General features: G+C 46.3%; 1 protein-coding gene and 2 long non-coding RNA genes across 3 annotated transcripts in view; 1 reads left to right on the top strand and 2 right to left on the bottom strand.

Annotated features, from left to right (window-relative positions):
- Positions 1-12,797, bottom strand: part of RORA (RAR related orphan receptor A) — a 703,983-nt gene extending 691,186 nt beyond the window's left edge. Inside the window, exon 1 of the mRNA XM_078079267.1 lies at positions 12,610-12,797. Within this exon, the coding sequence (XP_077935393.1) occupies positions 12,610-12,775 (166 nt within the window). The 5' untranslated portion in view covers positions 12,776-12,797. The remainder of the gene's footprint in view (positions 1-12,609) is intronic.
- On the bottom strand, positions 2,664-4,795 carry LOC118521233 (uncharacterized). Its single transcript, XR_013450453.1, has 2 exons — positions 4,547-4,795; positions 2,664-4,435 (listed from the first exon to the last, which is right to left on the bottom strand). It is a non-coding gene; the product is annotated as an uncharacterized LOC118521233 (long non-coding RNA).
- Positions 11,627-15,149, top strand: LOC118521234 (uncharacterized). The gene is made up of 3 exons (XR_004910063.2): positions 11,627-12,171; positions 12,793-12,855; positions 13,182-15,149. It is a non-coding gene; the product is annotated as an uncharacterized LOC118521234 (long non-coding RNA).
- The last annotated feature ends 3,017 nt before the right edge of the window (positions 15,150-18,166 follow it).

Genomic DNA, 18,166 nt, shown 5'->3' with positions numbered 1-18,166 from the left:
GACCCTCAGCAAGTTTAACTGATTCTCTAAGAAAGGATATTCTAATCCATCAGCACATCCTCCCCTTATGCTAACGTTATTTCCCCGGGTTTACCCAACCCCATGGTGGTACCCGTAACTACTCTTTCTCACACTGCTCTCTCTCATCAGCTCAACTACTGTAACAGCAGAGCAATTTCGAGCAGGTTGTGAGTCTCTGAGAGTATTGCTTGCAAAGTGCATGTAAATTATTAGATTACGTTACAAGTGAAAGACTCAGCAGTGGGTCACCGTAGTGGGGCATTAATGCAGAACAAGTTGAATGGAACCCTCACAGACAAGCTTCTCCAATGTAATTTTTTGGCAGGGAGGAGAAAGTGAGTAAAGGGGGAGGGAGGGCAGGGAATGATGACGGGTTGCTGAGAAATGAGGCGTGAGAGAGCTCTGGAGCACAGTGGGAAGGAGGGCACTGCCACGGCCTCAGTGGCTGGAGCAGGCAGCCGGCAGCGTGGAAGGAACAGCAAGGGTGGGGAGAGGGGACAGGCAGACAGGGGCCCTCTTCTGATTCAGCGGAGGCTGTGGGGTGTCAGCTCAGGGAGCCCAAGTGCCTAATGGGGTTGAGCTTCAGGGATTCATCCTCATAAGCATCCAATCCACGGTGGTTGAGCTGAGTGAGGGGGGCAGAGCCAGTCAGGGAAGGGAACTAGCAGCAAGGTTTTCGATGCCTTCGCATACTCTTGTTTATTTCATAGAGCAACCCATCAGAACCGAGGAGGAATGATCTAAGGAAAGGGAGTCAGACACCTGAAGAAGAGACAGGTGAGAGGAGGCCAGAGGGCCCCTGTTTCTGTATGTGCTCCATTATCACCACCATCACACACCAGGCATGCCGGGCATCCTGCAAGGGGCCGCACATGCCTAATCACAGGTGGTCCTCAACCACCTTGGGAAGCCAGCATCATGAACATCTCCAGTTTTCAAGCGATGAAAGAAACAGACTGAGCGGTGAATGCACTTACCTAAGGTCACACGGCTAGCACCCAGCATACCTGGGCCTCTGGCCCACGTCTGTCTCACTCCCAGCATGCTTGTAATAAGCATGCATGCTGTTTCCCAACACGTCCGGCCTTCATCTGAGTTGCTCAAGACCGGAGCACGCCTGAACCTGCCACTGAGGGGAGGACTGGTGGTTCCAAGAGAGACAGAAATGGGACAAACGGGCAGCTGGGTCCAAACCCAAGGCCCAGCTGGAAGCTGAAGCAAGCAGAAGCTGTGCTTGCTGAGTCGGGAAGCACAGAGCTCAATCTACTGAACAAGTGGCCGGCGAGGCAGGGCAATGTGACAGAGATTCTCTGCACAGTTGATGGAGTACTTACTTTTTGCAAAGCACTGTGCAGGAGTGAAAGAATAAACCATGGTGCTGGTCTTCTTGGGGAGACTAGTTACCTCTCTGGGAAGTAACACTATAAGATAACAGAAAGGAACCTGGCAAAGAAAGAGGTTGCATGCTTACTGCATGAGCAAGGTCCACATGACTGACAACTGAGGAAGACAGGGGTCACGAGAACTGCAGGAGGGAGAAGGTGAGTCTTATCTCCTAGCCTTATCGAAAACGATTGCAGGCTTTCAAGAAGCAAAGAGAGATGGAGGCAGAAGATGGGAGATGGGGTTGGGAAGAAGAGGGGAAGGGTGAACGCATGTATGAGGAACAGGACTAAAGAAGGCCAAGGCCAAGACACATGTAGAAGAGAATCATCAGAAGTAACCCAGACCTTGGGCTTCACTGAGAGATACCACCCCTAGCATGCAAGATCCAGGAAGGCGGGGATCTGCCCTCTCTCATGTGCTGCTTTTTCACACACAAGGTGCTCAGCAAATCTTCGTGGAATGAAAGAATGCCACCCTCAGGCTTTCCCTCAGTGACATCAAATCCAAGCAAAGGGGATCCCAGAATCTACATTCCAAGCCAGGCTTGGTGGATACATGTCTAAATGTAATAGGATATTAACGAGCATGTGCTGAAAGTGGCATGAAGATACCACATGACAAATAATAAGTATTTACATTATTTTTCCCTCCCCCACCTCCTCCCTGAAATCATAATGAGTAACACCTGGAGTCCAACATCAGTTACTGTGGAAACACTCCATGCCTCCGACTGCCAGGCCACGGCTCACAAAAAGGCTGCTTCTACCTCATGCCCAGGACAGGGTTTTTAAAATTGTGAGAGGCAGCCCATAAATAGATCATGCAACCAATTTGGTGGCTCGTGATTTGGATATTGTCTTTAAATAATAGAGCAAAAATAACAGTGCATCCCAGGTAAAGGATAAATGTTTTACATGAAAAGTTTATTGCACACACGTGTGTGTGTGTGTATGTGTGTGCGCGCGCGCACTGGCTTACAAGGTATTATTTCCTCTCATTGTAGGACACGGTATAAACACTTAAAAGACACTGCCCTAGAGGGGCAAGAGATTCCAATATTGGACATTTCTTTTTCATATTCAAGCTGAATGACCCTTGTTTTCCTGACAATCCTGGCTGAATGTGACCGTCAGAGGTATTGCTCTTTGGGCCAGTAAACTTGGCCCATCCTAAAACATCAAGAAATTCTATGTAACATACTAAGTTCAGAATTAGTTCCTTCAAAGTACCCCCAGTTTCACAACATACAAACAATCTTTTTGGAGAAAAAAAGTAAGATTTATTTTTTTCTAGTTACAAAAGTAATACACGTATAAGGCAGGAAAGTAAAAAATACAGAAGAGCACAAAGAAAAAAAACTCACACCGGAAATAACCATTTTATCATTTCATTATTAAGGTGTACGTGGGTCCGTATTAATACACACACACACTATAGTTTTTTACAAAAATGATGTCATTCTGTGCACACTGCTATGAAGGTTATTACTTTTCACTAACAGATGACATTTTCCCCTATCAAGAGAGATTTTTCTACTACAAGAGGATTTTTACTGGCTACATAGTATTCCATGGGTGGAACTGCTGGTGCGCATCTCTGTAAAAGGCACTTGCCTTACACCCTCTGCCTTGGGAAAAGCGGGCAGCTGCCAAGAGCCAGCCTCCCCCACTCCACCCTCTGGCTGCGTCCAGCTCCAGCAAGCATCACTGCCCAGGCCGGGACCAACGACGAGATGCTCCCCTCCAGAGCCTCTATTTTACGTTCTACCGATTCAGCAGCGCGTGAGACACGGCACTATCTTCACTATGCTTTAGAATGGCTCTATTAATACCACCACCAGTTCACTGGCTAATTTTGCTACAATAATAAAAATGCCCAGTGGGATTGGAAAACATAACCATTATTGATAATGTTCCATTATTGATGCACAACCAACATAACGTGCACGGACTTTCACACACGTCAACTACCTCCTGCTGGATGAACTTGTGTACACACTGTAATATCCTCAGGGGGCTCTCCTGGGGGGGCAGGAACTTGATTCTGTACCTTACTGGAATTTCTGAACATCTTGGCACAGCACATGAGTGGAAGGAACACCGGAAGTAGAAGACCCGTATCCCTTGCTACTTACTAGGAATGGGACCTCGAACGCATTATTAGACCTCGGTGGGCGTCAGTGTAAAGGAGGAAGGCCAGGCTGGATGATTCATAAGGCCCCTTCTGGCTCTAACAGGCTTTGGCTAATAAAGCATGACCAGTGCCAGCATCATGAGCACACACCCTTGAGCTCGAGATTAGGAAACTTGCTAGAACCTCTCAGCGTCGCATCAGTTCTTCTACTGATTTTCTGTAGGGCCTCAAGAAATTTGAGAGCCTCACTAATCTTCAACCTTCCTCCTTCACGCTGTGAAATTTTGAAATTTTACATCTTCCAGGTTAACAGACTGGTCTCCGGAAATTGTCAGGGTTCCCGCTTTCTGCATCCACGTGCTCGTCAGAAGTGGGCCACAAGTGCTGGAGAGGGTAAAATGCAACTCACACCTTCACACTTGTCCTCACTGGTCAACTAATATGATCACTAAAAGAAGAATCATTTTTGATTATCAAAGTGTTTCCCTTGCCTTTGCTTTCCAATGCTTCATTACCCAGACAATTGAGAGCTACGGGCAGTTCATCCTCCCAGATGCCCTGTCCTTTCAGACATAATATCCCCATCACACAAACGTTCCTGGGAGTACACGCTGTATCCTTACCACGGCCTTCTTACCATACACTGGCTTCATGGACTGTACAGTGAAAATGAAAAGCAATACAGTTTATTGAAGAGTTTTTAGATTTGCTAAATATACCCTTGTTTCTTCTGTGATTTGTATGTTGAAAATCCATTAACTGCTATACAGACAGTCTTCCCCAGGACTGGCATCGATCACATGGGATGAGAGAAGCCTCTCTGCTTCTGGAAGGGCAGAATCACATCTGGTTGTCTTCTCTCCGTCTTTGTCCATTTCTTCAGGTTTCTTTAAAACTAATTGGAAGAGTCAATAAACATGCCCGCCAATTCCCTTAACACACTAGGAAGCAGATCATCATGCCCTTCAGAACTGTTCTTGTTCTGTGTTTCCAAGTATTCCCTTACCTGCCTTTGTCAATTGGCATTCTCGACAAGTTCGTCATAACTTCTCAAAGTGTCAACTTTTCCTCTTTTCATTGCCCTTGTTAAAGATAATTTAAAATTAGAAAGTCACATTCCCCGCCATTTCAGAGTCAATGCTAATTTCATTTTCCTTTGCACCGAAGTCTCCTTCCCTCTAGGGATTCCCTTCCTCGTTCACAGCCCCCACTCCCCAGCCCCAAACAGGCATTCTTCATCCCTGTATGCACTGTTCCATTCCCCTACTGTACCCTTCTTATCTCTCCCCCAAAATACTTCACCCAGTGAAACACACTTTAGCTTGTGGTTCTCCTTCCTTCACTCCACTTCTGAGAGAAATGTCTGTGTCTGGAGATTGTAAAGTCACCTTCAGGAAAGAGGCATACAGTTGGCTGTCAATTAATCAGGATAAGACAGAAAAAATTACATCGTGTGCAGCTTTGCTTCTCAGTACATGCATTTATGCTTTGGGGATCAAGAGGATTTCTCCCACACAACCTAAAATTCGTATTTATGCCTTTTGTTTGGCTATAACTAATTATCTACCTAGCAGCACAGTAGTTAATAGTCTGGATTATTTAAAGCAGTGATTACCATAGCTCATTATAAATTCAAGTGTTGGCCCCTCATTTTCCCCCCATTCTGTTTCACCTCTATCCTTTGCAATCTGCCTATTTATCCTTGGTAGCACTCTTTGCTCATAAGTCCAATAATTTTATATTCTGTAATTTTTAGCCCCACATCTAGTTTGACATATAGATTTTTAAGCCAGTTTATTTTCCCCCATTAAGCACGGACCCAAACGTCACCATTCCTGTCACGTATACAATTCCATCAAGTTTCAGAGTGTCATTTATACACAATTTTATTTCTTCTTACTTCTTTCACACACGCCTACCACTTACGTACAGCAACTTCACTACATTCATATTTCATAAACTTCATCAGTATTCAGCCAAATCCTCCCCCGAAGTAAGCTAGGTATTTTTAACAGTGCGCTGCCTCTTTCACAGGCTTGAGGATCCTGTACTAAGTAGCACCCTTCCTTGCACCCCAGACGAGTTTCATCTATGATGGTCAGTTCGTGGATGGGGGAACTTCCTGATTATTTCAAAAAACTTTCAGATAGTTCACAACCAAAACTCAAATGCCCAGTAACATTGCTAGAGATGATTCGAAGCTGGGAGATTATAAATCCTCTATGCCACACACATTCCCACTCTGTTCCAGCCTCTGACTGAGCTTCGGGGAGAACAGCGCTGGTACAGAAACTCCCTGGCCTGGCCTGCAGTCCTCCGGCACCTTCAAGGGTGTGGGAGACCTGTACGCTCAACTGGTGGTGGACCCTGGAGAGGGCTCTGCAGCTGGCCACCAGGGCCTCAGTTCTGTGGACGAGACAATCACCAGGAAACCACAGGGCCACGCCATTGTCAATGTGCCACAGCACATACTGTGGTAAGACAGTCTGTAATAATGACATGTCAATGAAGGCCATAAACATCTGGCAGGGGAAGAAAGGAAAAAAAAAAAAAAGCAAAAAACCAAAAAACAACTGTTCTTCCACCAACACAAGGGAACTGTTACCTGTAATTCCTTTTCATGTTGGCACATAAAAGCGGGAGCAAAAAGCAAGCCACGAGACGTGGCTCATTTATTCCTCATCACGCTCCATTCCCCTCTTCTACGGACTTCTCTAGACAATTTCCTTGATGTCCTTACACCAAAAACAAAACAACAACAATAATAATAATAACTGGGCTGTCACAAAAGAACACCACGACCCCTAAGATGAATTTGCAACGCTGTGACAACAAGGATATCAGAAGATAACCACAGACTACCATTAAATCACATGGGACGGCCCTGAGAAAGTCAGCCTCTGATGGTGCCCATCCTGGGCATGCCTTCCATACTGGTCCAGTGAACAAAGGCCCAAGCTTTAAAGGAGAATTTCCTTTGGGGGAATTTAAATGTTCTTTATTGATATTCTTGAAAGTCTTCCCTCCAACCCTAGAATTTCCTAGTTTTTAGGATTTATGATACCCTCTCAACATATCTAAGGAAGAGGCAAAATTAGCCGATATTTCTATCTACCATTATTACATGGGGGCGAAGTTACAAAGTGCTATGATAATACATTACATAACTTACTTGTAAATACAACAGTCTTCCTAAACATCTAAGCATGATTTTACATCCTCTGTTAACTGCAGGGAAAGCGTTAAGGCTCTAGATTCAGGTTGAAATTTTCCTAGAAAGTAAAAACCTCAATTAACCAGAATCAACTAATTAAAGTGAATTTCCATTTTGCTCCTTGCAAGTTAGAGACCAAGAAAGGCAAATAACAAAACATACTGATATTGAGGATTTAACAGAGAAAGAAAACAATTTCCAAGCTGGGATCAGGGCAGATTTAGTCCAATCTCTGACACTGTCCCCATTCACAGTTCTATAATGTACAATCAGAATTCATCCTCAGAACAGTGACCCTATGGCACTGTAAGATCCTCAAACCTCAAAGAAAGATTCGATTACATTCCCCATGTTCTTTCCTAGGGTAGGAAAGGGGACCAGTACATTTAAAAGAAACATATTCAAAGAGAAAAAGGAAAGATCCGGTTAATCTACTGTTAGCCAGAAAAACGAATTCACCAGTAATGCCTTGGCACTCTTATAGAAAAATCATGATTTACTGTATATTAATCAAGACTTGAACACTGATTATCTGGAGAATTTTTTTAAAGCATTAATTCAAAATGATTCGCTTTTATTTCTCTTAACATATGGTTTAGTAAGGTGAGTGAAAAATTGAAAAGCTCGTTTCCAAACCAACACTTCCCATTATGAATCTCACACACACACACACACACACACTCCCCTCCGCAAAAAAACCAAAACATTTCTTTGTATGATAGAAGAGAGAACAATACAGAGAAAAAGAGACAGAGAGAGAGAGAGAGACTGTTCCTAAATTCTCAATGAGGATGACAGTCTTCATATTCAGAAAGATATTCCACATTCTAGGTTGGGGTTCACTCTGGTACCTTAAGGCCTTTCAAAGCAGACTGTTGTTGCTCTGGAAAAATCTATCACTAATCTAGGATGATTGGTCAGGAATCTCCCTGAGGGAGTGGACGACGTCTACCTCAGAGTACCTGAACAATGGCTCACGGAAGACAAAGAGCTTAAGCAGCAGGTTATGTCATATGAAGAGAGCTGGGTTTTCTAAAAATTTTAGTCTCTGGCACAAGGGCAGTCACATTATAATTTTTCCCCAGACACCTGAAATGTCATTATGTATTTTGCTTCTACAAACACGTAAGTACATATGTAACCTAAGAAGCACAATTCCCCAAGTAGACTAAGACCACGGATGAGGGCAGAGAGGAGCAGCACTCTCAGAAAAAGTGGCCTACGCCGTAAGAGACTGTGCCACACAAACAGAATTTTCAGTGACATCCAACTCAAGTCTGCCCTTCCAACAACACACCCCAACTTTCTGGAAGCAAAAATGGGAACATGTGGAGAAAAGTGTGCATCTCCAGTCAGAAGTGACAAGAGTGTTGGCCAAGGAGAAGTAGCCACGGGCTTGTCTCACTTGCATTCCAACGGTTAGCTCTGGACAGGGGTCGGTTTGCTTCCAAAAGCAATTCAGCTGTCCCCCCAAATCCTCAGAACGTTTCCCCTGGAGGCACAACCACCACAATGAATATTCTCGAACCTCCCTGCAATCCCACCTAGCAGCCTGGTGTGGAACTAGCAGTGTGTGCTGCACCCCCGACCCCCGACCCCCACCACCACCTCTGCTGCCTTGAAAACATGAGCTTAAGGGTCTCAGGGGAGGGGGCTTCCACGCAGACTCTGTATTTCAGTTTTGGAAATGGAGGCATTTTCTAGAAAAAGCCAAGGCTCCTCATGATGCTGGTAGGTTCTGGAAAATTCCAGCAGGTGGCTAACATAAAAAGAGTCTGCTATACACGGTTTTTGGCCACTCAGGATTTGACTTCTGGATTAATAATCCAATTCTTTTTAAGAAAGAAGGGGGGGAAGCAACAGGAAAGGTTATCATAACTATCACCAAATGCATTTTCTAAAACTATTCCAGTACATTTTTTAAGGGTATAACTATAAATGTTTTTATGAGCAATTTACCGGAAAATTAAAGTCCCTTAGTTTAAAAAACAATTATTCCATCCCTCTGGCAAAGGATTTTATGTCAGCCAGTAGCTCTTTCAAACTATGGGGCATCACTTGGTCACTGTGGAGAGCCTGGTCCGTGTCAGAAAAGTTGATCTGAGAATCAATGTCTAGAAAAGGCTATAAACTACCAGGCAAGAAGGACACCTACCTGAAAGTGAATCAGCCAAAACAGAAAGGGGGACGTGAAGGCCAAGCACTTTGGTTTACGTGGTTCTAGAAGTCCTCAGGGCTACCAATAAACTACAGGCCTTGTTAACTGATTTTAAATCAATCTAAGCTGAGCCTCCAGGGGGTTCAATCTCAACCCAACTGAGCTTTTCAGTGTTAATCCCATCTTTTGGTTTCGATTTTTCCCTTAGGTCGGCCTGCCCTAAAAGCCTTCAACCTGTAACACTGGTGTTCCAAACCAAGTGCGGGCCACACAGCCCTGTGAGGATAACTTTAGGAAAGTGAAATATGTAAGCTTCTGGCATGCATATAATAATGAGATTCTGGAAAAGGGTTTTTAACAACAGTTATGTCACAATGCTTATGGCTCCCTGAAGTCCCTGAAAGCCTTGTAAAATTAAAGATTCGCTGTGGGTTTTTTTTTCCCCTGCTTCATTCTTACTTCCCATGTTGCCTCTTGCCTTTCTTTTTTGCCTTTCATTGTGTTGTAAAGATGGTACTGAATGACACCAGCCATCATCAGTACCACCTAGAAAACGGGGCAGTTTCATTACAACTGCGAACATTCCCTGCTAGTTTTAAGGACAGGGGAAGGTCCACCTTTCAGATTACAAAGTCACACATCTGATTCTGGAAGCGCAGGCACCGAGGGTATGAAGCCCGTTCACACGGGGACTCCCAGGAGTTCGGCATTCAGCAACAGCTTCAAGTCTACCTGGTAATGTCTCATGAGGTCACCTCAATGTCATGAGAATCCAGACCACAATTTCTGTGGACTGCAAACACTGGCTGGCTGGAGGCTAACCCTGCTACCTCTCTGGAAAGCATCTCCCAAATCCAAAAGCTTCCCATGCCACCCAATGCCAAGAACTCCATTCAATCCTCCTTGAGGTTGAAAATGCTAATTATAAGGTGATGATGTTTGCTTTTCCTTTTGAGTTGTGTGCCTTTCTGTTTTAAGTATTAAAAAGGCGTAATCACCTAGTGTGTAGGTTAATTTCTTTCCGATATTGTAATTTATGCAACATTAATACTGGATGCCAGCTCCAATTTTCTTGCTGCTTACACTCTGGGAGCCGACTTGCATATTCTGCCAACTCCATTACATCATCTGAAAACCCAAACATTTCCCATTTTCAAATCACTCTCATCTACCAGGCATACTTACACATTCTTCTTCTCCCTAGGTCACACACACAAAGACTGGGATCCCTGAGGAGCAGACACTACATCTGAGGTTAAAGTCTGCAAATGCACATAATTTCTGGAAGCTATTACTACTGCTGTGTTCGCTAAAGGATGCCTCCATCTCTGACCTTCCTTTTTCCATTCAGACTGTTATATAACCTAGTGCCTGCGTGCAGGATGTGAGTTGAGGGTTTGGGCCTTACCTCTTCTCCCTCCCCCAGTAAATCTCTGGAGAGATGGACAAGGGGGTTGGTTCAAAGAAGAGTGAGTGGAGGGTGACCTTCTAGGGGGCAAGGGGACAAAGGTCAACAGGTCAGCTGTGCAGGATGCATCCCACCCCTACTTTGCCCCTCTCCCCTTTTTGCTAAGCCTAGGGGGCTAGTGGTACTGAATGCCCCAGCCTTATATAATTTGCAAGAACAGCAAGTTACGGATTTGTTAGTCGGTTCTGCAGCCTGCCACCCTGATCTCTCGCAAGAACACCTTCTGGCAAGAATGACACCTGAAGATGCTAATAACACACGGGAGGGCGAGGTTAAGGGGGGAGGGGGTGACAGCACAAATCAGAAATTAGTGTGGCTTCCTATATACTATGTCCCCCCCTTTAAAAAAAAAAAACTCAGAAACACATGAAGGGGATTTTCTCCAGTGTTTCTGATTAACCCTGTTACATAACCCGCTCGCATTCCAAATCCACCGTCTCAGGGTCTAAATATACTCTTTGCAGCCAAAAGCTCTCCACACACAAACTCACCGAGCTGGCGGCAGGACCCGGCCCCCAGCCCTGATCCCCCTCCCTCCCTTCCCGGCCCTTGCTGCACCCCCCCTCCCGCTGAAACCGCGGTTCGGCATGTTCACTCCTCGGAAATCGCCTTTAATTAAATGTTTTTCGTGTGTGTCATCCTGATGGCTTTTACTGTACTCGAATTCCGTGAATGGGAAAGCTCCCGGACAGGGGGTGTGGCTAAGGGGGGGCGGGGGGAGAGAGGAATACTGTAAAACAGCCAGCACATGATCAGCCATATTCCTACCTCCAACTATAACATCGAGAGGAAGGGAGCGGCTCCCGGGCCCCCACTTGCCTCTCTCCAGCCCTCCCCAATCGCCGCCAGAAGCCGAGTGGCAAGAGGAGGGGGCGCGCTGGGCCAGTGCCCAAGCCCGGGCTGGAGATCCTCCTGATCCCCAGCCCTTGGGCTGCTCGCGTTAGCCTGCTTCCTCCGGAGTGACAGGCGTGATTTATACATTATTTACAACAGTAATTAAAGCCGTAGCTTCCTCCTGTTCTTTGCAAACTCCAGGCGCAATCAAATAAATAATCCCCCACCTCCAAGAAAAACCCCCACATCAGCTTCCGACACCTTTAAGAAAGAGAGAGAGTGAGCTTTCCCCAACACTCGACTTTAACTAGGAAAAAGCAAGGAGGGGGCAATGGAGTCCCCCGCCCCCCCTCCCCGCACATACGCTCCAAAATGAAGTGTAAAAATCGCTCGGGCGGGGGGGGGGGGGGACATCTCTCGCACTATCCAACCAGCATTCAACTCTCGCTGACCATTCCCAGGTTCTTGCAGAAACGCTTGAACCTCAGAGAGGGAAGGATTCCCAGGGCAGAAATAAGTTTGGGTGCATTTCGAGCTTTCTGTTCCTGCTTGTTTGCTTTTGCAGACGCTCACTCCGAATGCGCGTGGAGCGCCCCACAGCACCACCGCCCTCCGCGCGCTAGCGCGCACACGCCCCCCGCCAGCCTGGGCGCCGGGCTGCGAACCCCGGGTCTGCAAACTTGCGGATCTCCCCTCGCCGCGCCCGCCAGACAACTTGGCGAGCGCCTCACGCGCCCGCACCCCCCTTCCTCCATGGAGCCCTTCCTCCAAATCCCAAACCCACCGCCGTGTTCCAGAGAAGGTGCCCACGTCGCCCCCTGATCCAGGAGCGCCCCCTCGCCACCCCCCGGGGCTTCCCAGGTCGCTCACTCATCCCGCACCCCCTCAGCTCTGCGGGGGACCGAAAACACACCCTGTCTGAGGCAGCCGGGGCCGAAACTGTCAAGAGGAGAAAAGGTAAAGCGGGAGGAGGGTGGCCATAAACGAATTTTTTTTTCCTTCTTAAAAGGACACTGCCGCTTTAAAAGTTTCTTTCCCGGGCCCCCACTCTCGGGTTCTCCGTGTTTTGGGGGAACGTATTTAATTTGGGCTACGCGGCTTTCCTCCTCTCTTTGCAGAAAAATCAAAGCCAGGGGCTGAGCCCGCCGGCTGTCAACCCTCCTGCCGCCTCCCCCGCCCCCCTCTCCTCCCGCAACCCGAGAACGGGCTGCAAAAGTTTGCAACATTTCTGGGGGGCGGAGGGGGGAGGGGAGGGGGGCTCTCCGGGCTCGGGGCGCCGCTGCAGGCTCGCGCGCGGCCCCGGACCCCGCGCTCCGGGCGCCCGCTCCCGGCCGGCCCCCGCTCCGCTCCCGGGCTCCCGCCGCCCCCTCCTCAGCCCCTCTCGCAGCCTCCTACCTCTGCTGGTGCTGGAATAGCTCTGTCTGCGCACCGGGGCGGGCGGCTCGCTCTTGCGGGCGGATTCCTGGTTCAGCGGGGTCTCCCTGGCGCCGGCGGCCGCGTCCGCGCCGCTGCTGCCCGGCTCGCTGGCGGCGGGGTCGGGGGCTGCCGGAGCTGACTCCATGTTTTTTCCCAATGTAGAGATCGCTGGAGATGGCGAGCTCCGAGACTCCCTCTATCTTCTGTTTTCAGAGCAACTCTATGGTACCAAAAAAAAAAAAAAAAAAAAGAGGGGGGAGAAAGAGACCAGGGAGAGCAGGAGGGAGAGAGCAGGCGGCGGCGGCGGGCGAGCGAGAGCGCGAGGGAGCGCGCGGAGTGTGTCTGGGTGGACGTATGTGTGCGCCCGAGAGGGGTTGGGAGGCGGGTCTGGCCACAGGCAGCGCTAGCGAGAGCTTCTCCAGCCGGCCCCCACACCCACATTCCCCACCCTCCAGACCCCAGACCGAGAGCCACCGACTGGCTGCCAATTGGGGGGGTGGGGGAGGCAGGAGGGGAGAGGCTCTCTTGCCCTGATCCTCCCCTTTGCCCAGCCCAGGGACAAAATTAAGATCAGCGAGATGATTCCGTGCCTACTTCTGAGACTCTCTCGGGAACAGAACTCGTCCCCATCTGCAGGCGGCGTGAGAAGAGACAAATGCGATCATCCACGGTGGGGAATCGCAGGTAGCTCCCTGCCAGCCCACCCCAGGACTGAGGAGAAAATAAAAAGGAATTCGACCTGGGCCGACACCCCAAGGAAGGAGGAGGATGGGGGGACGTGGCACTTCTTACTTCGGGATGGGACGTCCAGTGGGTTTCCAGACTTAGTTTGATACATCTGTGTCTAAAACAGATTTTGGGTCTAGAATCGCCATGGACAGCCAATTTCTGGTGTGGTTGAAAGAGGTGGCTTTCAGCCGCTTTGCTGTTTCCTCTGAGAAGGATCCAGAAACCACTTGGCAGGGCAGTTTCTACTGAAGAAAACTTTGGCCTGTTTGGTTGACGACTATCTAAGCTGGTTGAAATATGCCACACTGCATCTAGTTCCTGTGTGGCTGCTAATTGTCAATATCCACTGGTCATTTTGCTATTAAATGTACAGTCTCATCCATAAAAGATATACTGAAGAGACATTAATAATGTCTGGATGATAGAATTCAGATAATTAACAGCTCCTAATAAGTCACATCATTGTAGACATTCTGCACCTCCCTTCCATTGAAACATACCCATCACACAGTAGGTGTTTAATGAAATCCAAGGAAAGTAGAGAATTGCATCAGTATTACCTTGACCCCAAGCTCCAATATGAAGGGACAATACAAATTGAATGAGTGGAAACCATTCAGGTGGTAGTAGCCTGACTTCTCTGCCTCAATACTCAATTCACCAGTTCTTTTTGCCTGCCCAGACACTGATGAAATCAGTACATTTTTAACACACTCCCCCACCTTCCTTTCAGAAAGCTCACAAATTTTGACGATAAAAAATATTATTATATACCAGAAGGTGGCATAAATATGTGTATTTAGGGGGTTGGGATGAGAGAGAGAAGTAGGGAACATTTTGCTTTTTCTACCTTCCTGGTTTGGAAAAAGGCTTTTTAAAAATAAGGTGGGGGGGGACCTAGTTAGATAATTGCTTAAGAGGAACCTCTATATGCCAAACTTCACACATGGTTTGGGTTACTGTTACTGATCTTGGTCTGATTTCAAATACACAATGCTATTTGCCATGGTCTGTGTGTTAAATCAGCAAAACCTGTGGTCCACTCTTCGGAGTGATGTAAATGAGATGTGAACGGTTCTGATACCTTAATCCAGTCTCTGCAAGGATCCCTGGCTTTAGCCTGTCTGTTGGCGCCTACAAACAAAGCCACGATTGTCTCCTCCATCCCAAATCAGATGTGTGGGTTTCCCCATACATCAAAGCACAGATTTCCAGAACAGCCTTCACACCATTTACAATTGGTTAGCCTGTTAATAATGTTCTTGATACAATTGACCTAGCTTGTCACTCTTGACTTTTCTAAGTAAACAAATATATCAAAGTGCACAGTTTAATAAATAAGCGAGTGCCTCTGGGGAAGTGAATATCTCAAAATATATCCACTGCTCCATATTTATTTTAAAATATTTTAAAACAATTTTTCATATTAAATTTCACCAATAATTCTATTTGGGATACAAGTGGCTCAAAACATATCCCTGGCTCCTTTTTAGGTACCAGTAGCAACTCATTAACATTTTTCTGGTTAAGTCTATTCCCCTGAGCCTTCAGCTAAGGTTCCTTTGCTGTTCTCTAAGCTGGTATTTGTTCACCCTGGAAAGACCTTCCTGGAAATGGCCCTAGTGACCTTAGTCAATTAAGATAGAATCCATATTCCCTTCAGCAGTAAATTCCAGCTCCAAAAAGCCATTCCTCCTAACTCTCTAAAACAATTACTGCTTCTGCAACTTAAAACAATTGGGACCGAAAGTGCTTTCCCCAAGGGAAAAATAAAAGTGAGTTAGATACATTCCTTGACTGTCAGTCATTGTTACTAAAGTGTAAATTACCCGGATTGGGGAAGCATTTGAAACCTGGAAAGCACAGTGATTAGGTTTATATATTTTACTTCCCTCATGCCCCTTGCCTGCTTACTAATTAAAGCTTAACAATTTTTCAAATATTTGGAAAGATGGAAGCCTTCCTTAGGCTCTGCTCGTTGACAAAGGGCAATAGTGTTTGCTTAAAAATGGTTATTTTACTTTGCACTACTGAGTTCTCTGACAGACGATGGCTTAGAAAATCTATGCTTTGTAGAAGAGATAAACCTAAATCCATTTTTTTGCAGACTGTTCTCTCCCTCCCCAAATTCTCCAAGACTCTTCCCTCCCTCCTGGCCAATCCCACGCTCCCCTCTTGATGGTAACACTGGTTTGTTTTCTCTTATTCCAAGGTAATTCCTGGGAACCTCTGAGTGAGCTTTGACTCCTCTTTCTCACCACTGGCCCTAGCTCTCCACATCTTCACGTACTTGCCAAGTGCTTTAAATTCTACCTCTGTGACCTGTGTCCCTTCTTTCCACAGCCACCACTCCAGTTCCAGACATTATTGCTCACCTACACCATTACAGTAACCTTCCAAATAACTGGCCTTCAGTCTTATAACCATTCTAATCCATCCCAAATAACACTGCCAAGTTAATTACCCCGAACTACAGCTCTCATTTCCCACCATGTCACTCCCCTGCTTACAAGACTTTAATGGCTCCCCATTGCCTATCCAATTAACTACTAACTAGTCAACACGGTATTCAAGGCTCTACCTCACTTATCTCCGCACTCCTGCACCAGGGATGGCAAATCGATCTATCTCATGAAGGAACTCCTGAGGTTGGTTGGAAAGGTGTGGGCTGTGATTAATTAATGCCATCTCCCATGGGTGGAGGATTGGGAGTGTGACACTCATGCAGAGTTTGCCAAACTGCCTTACATCCTTACATAATCCCTGCAATTCCTGTGTAATCCTCAGACCAAGCCACGTGCTGCCTCCTACGCTTCTTCCTGCTTGTAGTGCGGGAGACAGGGACAATTGCCTATGCCTCTTCTCCCCAAATGCTCTTCTTGCCCTCTCCGTTTACTGAAACCCTACCTATCAAGGTCCATTCTGAAAGGCAACTCTTCTGTGGAACCTTCTCTGATTTACCCCAAACCAAATATTTGAACTTAGTACCGTTGACCCTTGAACAACACAAGGGTTAGGGGCACTGACCCACCGTGCAGTCGAAAATCCACGTATAACTTTTGACTCCCCCCAAAACGTCACTAATAGCCTACTGTTCACTGGCAGCCTTACTGATAACATAAACGGTCAATTCACATTTAATTTGTCTATGCTTCATACACTGTTCTTGGAATAAAGTAAGCTAGAGAAAAGAAAATGTCGTTAAGAAAATCATAAGGAAGAGAAAATACATTTAGAGTGCTGTACTATATTTATATAAAAAAAAAATCCACAGATAAGTGGACCCGTGCTGTTGAAACCTGTGTTGGTCAAGGGTCAACTGTACTTTGCACCCCTTTTAAGGCACTTGGCACACTTTATCTACTTTGTGCTGTCCTTGGTTGAACATTTGCCTTACTCTTCCTGGTAAAAGATACATTCCTTGAAAATAGGGACTCTGCCCTTGCACATAGTAGGCACTCATTAGAGTTAGTGGATTTGGGGAATGGAATTGATAAACTAATCATAACGTGGCATGTCCACACAGTGCTCTGTTACACAATGAGAATGAAAACCTAAGCATTTCAACTTTCAATCACTTGAACTAAGCCTTTCCTTCCTGGATAAAAGATCAGTTGACATGTATGGGCTGTTAAAATTTATATATGCAAAAAAGTTGACAGTTATTTTCTTTGCATTTTGTGGAGAGGGAGAGCAGGAAAATTATGGAAATATATAGTAGAATATCCTTGGGAGAGGGGAGCTTTCTACAACATGCCTAAGAACAAAGAAGACAAAATTAAAACCGAGTGCCCAGACGACAAGTTTCTTTTCTTTCAAAAAAGCATCAAGAAGCTGAAGCTGAACTCTCTGCCGGAAGTAGAAGAAACTCAAATGAAAACGCCGCACTGCTTTGGGGTATGGGAGGGACTTCATCCTGCTGCAAGGTTTGTAGGTACAGAGTCCGGCCAGGCCCAGCCAGCGAAGTCTGGGCTAGGAAGAGCCCGCTGTTCAGATCAGAGAAGGAAGCCTGTAAACCTGAGGTCCTCACGGATGGGAACAGGAGAGCCAGGCTCACCAGATGCTAGGAAATAAGGAGGAAGATTTACTCTGGCTGATCCAGTGCAACTCTCTTCCCATTTTGTGAAAGAGAGAACTAAAATGCAGAGAACTGCCTTGCTCAAGACCACCCAGTTAATCAGTGGCCTGACCTGGTAGCCTCAGAGCAGGAATTCCAGACCCAGCCCTGCCACAGAGGAGCAGTCTAGGTCCGTTTCCTCATCTACAGATGAAGGTTGTTAGGAGGGTAGATGAGATGTTCTTCTAGAATGCTTGCCACTCAAAATTTTGCTATTATTCTTAGTCATCTTAGAGGATTTAATAAAATACTGTATACAAGTGCCCTGTCCAGTACAGTAACCACTAGCTACAAGTGGCTAGTGAGTACTTGGAATGTGGCTAATCCAAACTGAACTATATGATATGTATTAAAACCAACGTTAGAGTTCGAAGACAGTACACAAAAATGTCGTGTCTCATTAATAGTTTTATATTGATTGCATGTTGAAATGACAATAGTGTGCATCTATCGGGTTAAATAAAATATTCTGCTCAAGTTAATTTCATCTCTTTTAACTTTAAAAAAATCTGGCTACTGGGGACAACTGGGTGGCTCAGACAGTTAGGTGTCTAACTGTGGCTCAGGTCATGATCCCAGGGTCCTGGGATGAAGTCTGCTTCTCCCTCTGCCTGACACTCCCTCTGCTTGTGCTCTCTGTTTCTCTCTGACAAATAAATAAAATCTTTTAAAAAAACCTGACTACTGAAA

Source organism: Halichoerus grypus, chromosome 8 (assembly GCF_964656455.1).
Source record: "Halichoerus grypus chromosome 8, mHalGry1.hap1.1, whole genome shotgun sequence".
Lineage (NCBI taxonomy): Eukaryota > Metazoa > Chordata > Mammalia > Carnivora > Phocidae > Halichoerus > Halichoerus grypus.
Note: the sequence above shows the minus strand (reverse complement) of the source record. Positions and strands in the feature narration are given on the sequence as shown.